Consider the following 10542-nt stretch of genomic DNA (forward strand, 5'->3'; position numbering starts at 1 on the left):
CATCAATAATAACACCCAAAAACTTTACCTCACTGACTCTATTTATCTCTACACCATCAACTCAGAATGGAATGTTAACAGCTCTTTGTCTCTTTGTAAATATCATATAACTAGTTTTATCCATGTTTAATGATAATTTGTTTAGTTTAAACCAGTTTTGTATTTTCACAAATTCTGTTTGGATTTTCTCTAACATTCATTCTGTCTTTACCCAAACAAAAAAATGTGGTATCATCTGCAAATAAAACACATTTAAATAATCCTGACACATTAACCAAGTCATTCACATACAGGATGAAAAACTTTGGTCCAAGTATAGAACCCTGAGGAACTCCACATGTGATTTCACACAGTTCAGATCTTACATCATGTACTTGTACAAACTGTTTCCTATTTTCCAAATAACTAGATAACCATTGTAATGCTGGTCCTCAAATCCCAGTTTCAAGTAGAATGCTGTGGTCAGTCGTGTCGAATGCTTTCTTTAAATCTACATAAATACTGGAGCAATATTGTTTTTGATCAATGACATTAGTTATTTGTTCTATCAGCTCAGTAACTCAGTTGTTTTTAGAGATRTTGAGCTCCAGTCCTGAGTCTGACCCAGAGTCCACAGAACCCAGCTGTTTGTGTTGGACCCACCTGGCTGCTTCATATTGTTTGGCGCTGACCATGGTGTCCTCGATGGTTTTGTTCACCAGGGTGTTCATGTCGGAGGTGAAGGAGTTGATKGCCGTCGTCAGCGTGTCTCCGCTCTTCGACAGAAACTTCTGAGCCTCGGCGTTCAGGCTGAACTCCACCTGTTCGCGACACAAACGCTCGTCAGTTCTTCTTCGAGAAGTCCGTTTAAATCACGACGGACCAGGACTCACGTGGAGCTTCTGGGATTTGACACTCAGCTCGGTGAAGACGTCACCCAGAGACTTCTGGGTGACGGCGAACTGAGCCAGCTGATTGGACAGCGTCTGAGCCAGCTTGGTCATGTGATCGTAGCGCTGACGGTCGTCCCGGAGCAGCTCCAGACGAGGCTCCAGGTCCAGGTCCACCGTCCTGGAGCCGCGGCCGAGCCTCTCCGCCAGCGCCTGCCGGGTGCACTGAGGAGAAACCAGACAGGTGTTCACGAGTCAGACAGGTGTTCACAGGTCAGACAGATGTTCACGAGTCAGACAGGTGTTCACAGGTCAGACAGATGTTCACGAGTCAGACAGGTGTTCACAGGTCAGACAGATGTTCACGAGTCAGACAGATGTTCACGAGTCAGACAGATGTTCACGAGTCAGACAGATGTTCACAGGTCAGACAGGTGTTCACAGGTCAGACAGATGTTCACGAGTCAGACAGATGTTCACAGGTCAGACAGATGTTCACGAGTCAGACAGGTGTTCACAGGTCAGACAGATGTTCACAGGTCAGACAGATGTTCACAGGTCAGACAGATGTTCACAGGTCAGACAGATGTTCACAGGTCAGACAGATGTTCACGAGTCAGACAGGTGTTCACAGGTCAGACAGATGTTCACGAGTCAGACAGGTGTTCTCAGGTCAGACAGATGTTCACAGGTCAGACAGATGTTCACAGGTCAGACAGATGTTCACAGGTCAGACGGATGTTCACGAGTCAGACAGGTGTTCACAGGTCAGACAGGTGTTCACAGGTCAGACAGGTGTTCACAGGTCAGACAGGTGTTCACAGGTCAGACAGATGTTCACGAGTCAGACAGGTGTTCACAGGTCAGACAGATGTTTAACTGATGGTCTCTGATCATCAGGCAGCTCAGTCAGGCTCCGCCCACCTTGTATTTGCTCACACTCCACTTGCGGACCCTCTCCAGCTTCTCGCTGGCCGGGTTTTTGTTGCCGCCTTCGACGACGACAGTTCCACCTTTTGGTGTCTGCAGCGTCACTGCGGGATCTGCAGGTCAAAGATCAACATTTTCTTAATTTAAACTTAAATAAAAAGTGTCAATTATTATTTTAATTAACACTGGAAACCTGCAGACATCAACTAAAACCCCTGATCTGGTTCYCACAGAACAACTGAGTAATTAAAGGGACAGTTCAGCCATTTCAAGTGTKTTTCTGTGTAAAAGTTACAAACCATAAATATCTTACCTGCTGCAGATAGTTTTAGCAACCTGAGTTTCTGAATCACAAAACAATAAACAGAARTAAACTGTAAACTTTAACAGACGAGGTAAAAGTTCTGTTTGAACATCACCTTGGTTCTGGTTTGTTTCCATGGCGACCGGCGACCCGGCCTCAGTGGTGTGGTTGCAGTCGCTGTCTGTTTCCTGTAAAGAGAAGTGTTGTGAGTAAATAAATCATCTCCATGGTCCCGTGGTTCTGTCGCTGCTTCAGGTCCCGGAAGGATGAAAAAAAGAACAGAAACTGAGGGTGAAATGACCGACGCAGCCCGGKTAGACCTGCTGAACGGAAGAAAACCAGGTCCAGATGTTGAATCCTGAGTCCCTCAGATTTCTGTTTTTTTTTCTTAAGGTTTTCTTTTAAAATGAGCAACAAATGATCAAACTTGTTACAAAGAACCAATATTTTCCTGTTTTTGTGTTTGAATAAACAAATATAAAAAAAACAACCAAGTTCAACAAACAGGAAGTGGGATTTTAGCTCCGCTAAAGAGCTGTGAGATGAAAACTCATATTTCCAGCTGCTCCTGAACGCACCATGAGCCAAACAGTACACAGGTGAGGGATCGCACTGACAGGTGGAAACCGAGCAGCCAATCAGAACCCAGACTACAGAGCTGAGGGGTCGCTATGGTAAACAAAGCTCAGTGTTGTTTTTAGTGGTGTGATCAGAGGTCACTGCAAACAGGAAGTAAATGATACGTTTGTGTTTGACCTTTCCAACTCYGTCTCTGTGGTGATCCTAAAGGACTGATTCTGTTTTTGTGACTCAGTTAAAAAGATTTCATAAACCCTGGACTGATGTTAGTGAAACTGTTCAGAGGTAAACATCAGACAAATGCCTAGAACCAAGATGGCCGCCGCAGCTGATCGTATGTCTGCATCGCGTCGTCTCACCGTGGGAGGACTTTCCTCCTCCGTCCTGTTGGGCGAAGACACGTCTCCTTTCTGCTGAGACTCCTCCATTGTTTATTCACCGTCTGAAAAGAAGAAAAGAAAACCTTAAATTAATGATTAGTTTAAAATANTGCCTACAACCACCACAACTCCACCCACCACCACCTTAAGTCTGCCCTCCACCACAACTCTGCCTACAACCACCACAACTCCACCCACCACCACCACAACTATACCCACCACCACCACAACACCACTCACCACCAACACTCCACCCACCACCACAACAACTCTGCCTACAACCACCACAACTCTGCCTACAACCACCACAACAGTTATTCAACAGAAGTTTGGTGATTCCAGACAATTCAACCTCAGCTCCTGTCCCATCATGTATTTTGGACAGACATATAACCAAATCTATGTGAGTTCATGAATCTTTTTGTTTGTTACTTCTGCCAAGCAGGTTATGTTTTTGGTCACGCATGTCTGTCTATCTGTCTGTTGACAAAATTAATCAACAACTAATGGATGGATTTTCATGAAATTTTTACCACAGGTTGRTATYGGCCAAAGGAAAGCATCATTAAATTTTGGTGATGATCCGAATCCAGGAATGTTTTTGAAGAATTCGTCACTATTGCAGGATAGGGGAAAATGGCCTTGGCTGCGGTTTGCACTCTCAGAGTGCTTCTAGTTTCACTCTGTAATTGTTTTTACTGAAACAGTGTGAAAGCTGAAGGTGAAGCAGCATGACCGCCCCCTGTAGGCTGGCTGCAGTACATGTTTAGATCTCTGTAAATTCAAGTAAAAACACACTCAGATCGTGAGTGTTGTTTGTGTTTAATCTTTAAAAACTAATTTAAATGGTGAAGAGCACTGAAACCTTTAAACCTACACATGTACAGTTCAGCCAGTGCGTTTCTTCAGTTTGCTCAAATACTTTTTGTTATTAAATTTTTTTAACATAGACATTTATGACGGTGAAACAAATATATCTTAAAAAGATGAACATGATGAAAGATTGTTCACTCTTACAGGTTACAATTTATCTGGTGAACTTCGGGACACAAGCAGCTGTGGTTTTATATTCCAGTGTTGGAGGAACAAAAGTAAGTTTGTGCTGTTGGATCATTTATGAGTAATTATATTTGGTATATAATAAAGTTAGTCATATTAAATAATTTTTTCAATAATAAAAGATAGGAAAAAACTGAACAGGTTGAAAAATATGACTCAAACAACTTTAAAGATACCTTTGCAGCAACAGTAGAGACTAAATTCATCTTGTCTGCCTCCTATAGACTCCAAGTCCACAACAAAATGTATTTAACAGATAAAAAGAGAATTTCGCAGGATGTGTCCCTTTAAATCTAATTACATGTGATGTCAGTGGTCTCTGGTTGTAACACCATTTGTTGTTTTGTAGCTGACCGATATTTTTGCAAATGGAATCCTACGCCACACACTGAATGTTACAAACATTCAGACTACAGGACAACTTTATGACTTTGTCGACGTCAGCAGCTACACACATGAAGGTTGGCATTTCTATGAATGAAAACATAAACTTTTAGATTTTTTAAAACTAATATTTCAGTGGTTCTGTTTGTTTTGTTTACAGAAGATAAATACTGAGAAATCTGTGACTTTGYAAACTAACTCAGACCTTCAGTCATTTCTCAGATCTTATGTTTGGAACACATTTTTCCCCCTCATCTTCCCTTGTGTGGTTTTTAGTTTTTCTTTTAAGGGTTGCGCCTCCTGATGATGATCCTTGTTCTGTGCAGGGTCTGTGGCAGCATGACCCAGAGCACCTGTTCTCCCATGTTTGTTATGTTCTGTCTTCTTGTGAATGGGTGTTCTGAACTGTAATTTCTTTGTGCTCTGTACAATGACAATAAAGGTTTATCTTATCTTATCTTATCTTATCTTATCTTATCTTATCTTATCTTATCTTATCTTATCTTATCTTATCTTATCCAGTTTGGTCTTAATATGTCAGGAGATTTTAGATTTTCAAGAAAATTTAAACTGGTCAAAGTGATTAAAGCATTTCCATTGCTGTTTTTCCTTTATGGTATAGCTAATCAACACTGATCCACAATAAAAACACAGTAAACTGTAAATTTAAATTGACCTAATCACATTTTTTCATTAATTAAATNATGTTCTGATCATTTTAGCTTTTAAAACTTTTCTAAAATCTTTAGTCTGTTGTTTTGTGAAACGAAGCCATTAGCATCTGTTTAGCTTGATTTAGCTTTGTTTTGCAACAAATAGCTTGTAGTTACTATTTTTGCTGGTTTTTAGCTTTAAGCTACTGTTTATTTTTACTTCTTTAAATTAAATTGTTTATAGATTTTGTTTTGCTCATTTTAGCTACTGTTTTGTTGGTTTTCCTGTTTAACTCCTTTTATGCTGGTTTAGCTTTTAGCTACAGTTAAGTTCATTTTATCTTTTAGCTACCATTCAGCTGATTTTAGCTTTGTAGCTACTGCTTTGCTGGTTGTGATTTTTAGAAATTGATTTTCTATAGTTAGCTTGATGACTTTAGCTTTTAGCTACTGTTTTGCTTGCTTTAGTTTTGCTTTTTAAAATGTAGCAACTCTTGTTTATCTTAGCTTTTGCATTGTTTTGTTCATTTTAGCTGCTGTACTGTTCTTTATTAAATGTTACCAGTGTTTGTTGGTTTTAGCTACTGATCTGATCCTTTTAGCCTTTAAAGAAATGTTTTGCAGGTTTTAGCATGTAGCTAATTTTATGCAAGTCTTAACATGTATCTGTTTGTCTACTTTTATATTTTAGCCACTGTTATGTTAAGTTTAACATTTAGCTTCTGTTTCATGTTTAGCTTTTATTTTCTTTTTTATAGAATTAGTTTGTAGCTTTTGCTATGCTAACATCAACTTTTAACTTTATTTAGCTAAATTTAGCTTTTAGCTTCTGCTTCTTTTAGCTTTGACAGCTCAGTTTCAGCTTCTTTCTAGCTGTATTTTAGCTGTTAATGTTAATTTGTCTGGTTTCCTCTGAGCTCCAACGTGTCGTCCTAAACTAACAGCACAATGTGATAAAAGTTGACCTTTGACAGATTCTGTAAGTCAGAGTTTGACCTGATGGATCAAACCTACAGATGTTTTCAGTCGAAATGATAAACTTTGTTTTAAAAGTGAAGATATGAACAAACATGAACACAGAAGTAAAAAACACAGATAAAATCTGAACTTCTGTCTAAAACGAGGAAGAAGACGAGACTTCCTGACAGATAAAGTTAAACATCATCACTGTGACTTCACAGGTTTTAATATTTAAATAAATGCAGGTGAGTTTTTATAAATTAATTAATTAATTAAACACATTTGATTAAAAACTGTAACTAAAACTATTAAATCAGATAAATCCCAATACTTTGTGTTGAAAGTTTATTTTACTTTATTTACATCATTTAAATATTGTTGCCACAAACAGGCGGTTAACGTGTCTGTTAGCAAAATAACTGGNTTTTCTTCCTCAGCTCCTCTGAATCCTGAAGGTTTCAAAGCTTCAGACCAAAATGAGAGCAGCATCACTCTGCAGTGGAATAAAGTCAACAACAACGTCAGCTTTGTTCTGCAGTTTAACAACTCGGACACAAACATCAGTTCACCAGATGGAGCCGAAGCAGTAACTCACACAGTCTCACGTCTCACTGCTGGGACCAAATATACCTTCACTCTCTTCTCTGTGTTTGAGGACGTCAGGAGCAGTGGAGTCAGCCTCACTGCTGTCACTGGTGACATGTTCTACTCAGTATAATAACAGATTCATTGATTTCAATTGAGAAAATGTTTGTAAGATTTAATATCTAATGATTAATAGTGATGTTAGCATTATTGCTAACATGGGCTAATGTTCAAAGCAGTAACAGACTTTATGGTTCTCACTGTTTAAACCCAACTCGCTGCATGGGCATGTCTGAGAGAGAGGCTTTAAAACCAGAACACCAGATCTGTGACAAAAGTATGAAAACCGAGAGCGTTTTCCACAGATACATTTTTCACATGGTTTTCTCAACATAAGTAGTTATTTATCTTTTCTTGAAAGATCATAATCAGTTTCTCAGTGTTCCTAAAATCTTGCCAAGCATGAACTCAAGCTGAAAACGTCACGTTGTGGAGAACCTGGCATTGATCAAAACATTGATATTATTTTAAGAAAACCATCGGTCACATAAGTCATTATATCATGAAAATCATTGGGACATTATTTCTTTATCTTAAAAAAACATGAAGAAATTAACTTGTTAACTCAAAATAAAATTAAGAAATTAACTCATTATCTTAAGAAAACCATTGGTAAATTAACTTTATCTGGAGAAAACCATTGAAGATGAACACGTTGTCTTGAAAAAGAACCATCAGTAAATCAAGAAAACCACTGCGAAATTAACTCGTTATCATGAGAAAATAATCATCGTTTCCTCATTATCACATGAAAACCACGTGGAAAAGTTGTATGTGGAAAACGTCCGCTCTTGTCTTCCATATGTCAACTTGTACAGTTTTAACCAATAGGAAAATTCAACTGCAGTAGCCACTGTTCAACCCATAGAGGGCAGCACTAAGATGGTTTTTAGGCCAAATTTTGCAGAATTAAACAACTTTACACGAAAATGTCAATCGCTAAGTATAAAGATAACCTTAAAAACCAATTTAGACAGTTTATCTGCAGAAAAAGTTGTTTTTGGGTTTAGTTACTCTTTTAAGCTTTTCTAAAACATTTAAACTGTTCAGAGCATCTAAAGTGTTACTACTGCTGTTTGTCCTTTATGGTCTTATAGCTAACCACCACTAAACAACAATAAGAACACAGTAAACTGTAAATTTAAATTGACCTAATCACATTTTTTCATTAATTAAATAAAGCTGATCTCTGTTTTTCTTCCTCAGCTCCTCTGAATCCTGAAGGTTTCAAAGCTTCAGACCAAAATGAGAGCAGCATCACTCTGCAGTGGAATGAAGTGAACAACAACGTCAGCTTTGTTCTGCAGTTTAACAACTCAGACACAAACATCAGTTCACCAGATGGAGCCGAAGCAGTAACTCACACAGTCTCACGTCTCACTGCTGGGACCAAATATACCTTCTCTCTCTTCTCTGTGTTTGAGGACGTCAGGAGCAGTGGAGTCAGCCTCACTGCAGTTACAGGTACCGTGTCTCACTTCTGTAAAGTTACTTTAAGATATTAGAACTATTTTTACATGCATTGAAAAAACAGATTGACTGTTTTCCTGAAGCTCACTTTGGGCAACACTTGAAACATTATTTTATTTTTGGTTGTATGTAATAAAATGTTTTTGATTGTATTTTTATGAACTTAATTTCTATAAACTTATTTTCTTGTTGCGGTAAAGTTCTCATTTTCTTTTTTATTCATGAATAGTATTGTGGAATTTAAACAGTTTTGGAAAAGCAAAAGACTAAACTAAACAAAAATGTTTTTTATGTCAACACACATCTTCATTCTGCATCTTCTCTGACCTCCAACCAAAGGACCATGTAAGTAAATGTGTGTTTGTGTAAGTGTACATGTTTAATCAAACTGTTTTTGATCTAAAATGTGTTCACATCATCAAAATTAACACCGCCTCATTCATTTCTCAACAGATTATTTAGAGTAAAGCAGAGATTGTTAACCTTTTTGACCTCGGCGCTCAATTTATTGAACATGAAGTGACACGAGGCCCAGTCAGGCCCAGTCAGACATTACCATATGGATCAAAATGATAATTATTCTAAATCTTGGTTTAATTTTTATTGCAGTTACATTATAACTAAATTAAATACACTTACATCTTAAAAGTAAAACTGTCAAATAATCAAAAGACAAGATTATGACAAACATTTTTATGTTGTAACCTGCCCATAACAATTATTTGAACAAATACAAAGGTCAGTCAACAGACCACTCAGGCTTATCGACACATTTGATAAAGTACACATGAAAATGTACTGTAGCCCCTTTTAAACTTTTGCGTGGAAGAAACAGAAGCTGCTGTTCATATTAGTGACAAACAACAGTAACAACAGCTTTTTGACAAGTTTAAATTTTCTTTAAAATACATTAAAAATATTTTAAAATGAACTACAAAAATAATTTGATAAATTGCAAATTAAAATATAGTAATGTTTTGAACTTTGAAAATATTGCATGATAAAAACAGAAGCTGCTCTTCATATTAGTGACAAACTTTGGTGCTTTTTGATGAGTTACTTTCATTTTTGCTTCTATTTTTTCATTTAAAATAAGTTTCCATTCTCGACAGGTTTCTAAGGTTCTTCTTCTACGTATTAAAAAAGTTGTTAAACATCTGAGTGGTGCACTACTGCTACTAGTGGTGAGAAAGTGTATTGCACCTTATTCAAAATCAATACGGTCCCACGGCCCTCTGCGGCCCAAAGTTAAAAACTGTTGTTCTTTTGAGGCCCTCAAGGTGGAGCTCGGCTGCGGCCCACAGGTTAAGAATCTCTGGAGTAAAGCATGAGTTTTATTTATTAAAATGTAAATAGATCCATTAAATTTTCCAAATACACAAAGAACTCTACTTGATACACGAAAAACTTCAAGCTTCCGTGTGACTGACGTTTTGTGCAGCCCTAAAAACATGCCCATCTATATTAAAAAAGCATGATGAATGTTCTTTTAATATTGTTATTTTATATATCCTGATGTTAATATTTTACATTGTGATGTTATTTACAGAAATATGTTGTGTTTTCATCAACAGACTATGTTTTAGTTATGAACCAACAATTCAAGTCTTTGACCAAACTGTCAGAAACGGACATAAAAGACACAATGGCTGAGGTGAGTCAGGTTATTTCTGGAGAATCATGATATGTTCTCTGACTGTTGACAGATTTTATGTTCTGTTATAACAATGTGAATGTTTGTGACTTTTTCCTGCAGCTCTTCAGAAAGTACGGCCTGCCACCAGAGCTCTCTGTGAACGTCCTGTCTGTTAAACCCAGTGTCAGTGGAGGGAAGGGAACTTCTTCTTTGGCTGCAGAGCTGGAGCAGAACCGAGGATAAAGCCTTCAGGACCTGCTGTTAACTCTGAGAAACGTGAGGTCTGTGTTTAACAAGACAGACGAGCAGCTGCTCTGATTCAGAGCCAACATAAACACCAGGAGTGTAAAGTTCTGTGTTTCTGAAGGAAACAGAGGAGGTGAGGAGCAGGTCTGGATGGACACATGAAGCCTTGTGAAGCTTTCAGACTTTTTCCTTTTCAGAAAAAGATTTGAAGCTTAAAAACCTGAAATATGCAACATTAGTGACATCTACAGGTCAGCTGCAGGTACAGCAGCCACACAATACTTTGAAATGATTCACATTTCTTCTTGTTTCCAGCTCCAAATCAGAAACTTCAGTTAGTTTTTATCTGCTGTCTGACGTCAAACATTTATTGTCCACATTTCTTTTTTCTGAAATTCTAATTTTCTAATAAAATATTTAAATATGT

General features: G+C 37.8%; 2 protein-coding genes across 2 annotated transcripts in view; one reads left to right on the forward strand and one right to left on the reverse strand.

The window, feature by feature from the left end:
* Nucleotides 1-3144, reverse strand: part of LOC106527577 (arfaptin-1) — a 7219-nt gene extending 4075 nt beyond the window's left edge. Inside the window, exons 1-5 of the mRNA XM_014022500.1 lie at nucleotides 3042-3144; nucleotides 2219-2291; nucleotides 1794-1912; nucleotides 873-1094; nucleotides 643-800 (exon numbers count right to left, since the gene is read on the reverse strand). Of these exons, the coding sequence (XP_013877954.1) occupies nucleotides 643-800; nucleotides 873-1094; nucleotides 1794-1912; nucleotides 2219-2291; nucleotides 3042-3110 (641 nt within the window). The 5' untranslated portion in view covers nucleotides 3111-3144. The remainder of the gene's footprint in view (nucleotides 1-642; nucleotides 801-872; nucleotides 1095-1793; nucleotides 1913-2218; nucleotides 2292-3041) is intronic.
* A 649-nt stretch (nucleotides 3145-3793) lies between these two features.
* LOC106527559 (tenascin-R) lies at nucleotides 3794-10542 on the forward strand. The gene is made up of 6 exons (XM_014022482.1): nucleotides 3794-3806; nucleotides 6556-6813; nucleotides 7970-8227; nucleotides 8573-8578; nucleotides 9808-9887; nucleotides 9990-10542. The coding sequence occupies exons 1-6, from the start codon at nucleotides 3794-3796 to the stop codon at nucleotides 10110-10112; spliced, it is 738 nt and encodes a 245-aa protein (XP_013877936.1). The 3' UTR covers nucleotides 10113-10542.

Source organism: Austrofundulus limnaeus, unplaced genomic scaffold, assembly GCF_001266775.1.
Source record: "Austrofundulus limnaeus strain Quisiro unplaced genomic scaffold, Austrofundulus_limnaeus-1.0 Scaffold332, whole genome shotgun sequence".
NCBI classification, from domain to species: domain Eukaryota; kingdom Metazoa; phylum Chordata; class Actinopteri; order Cyprinodontiformes; family Rivulidae; genus Austrofundulus; species Austrofundulus limnaeus.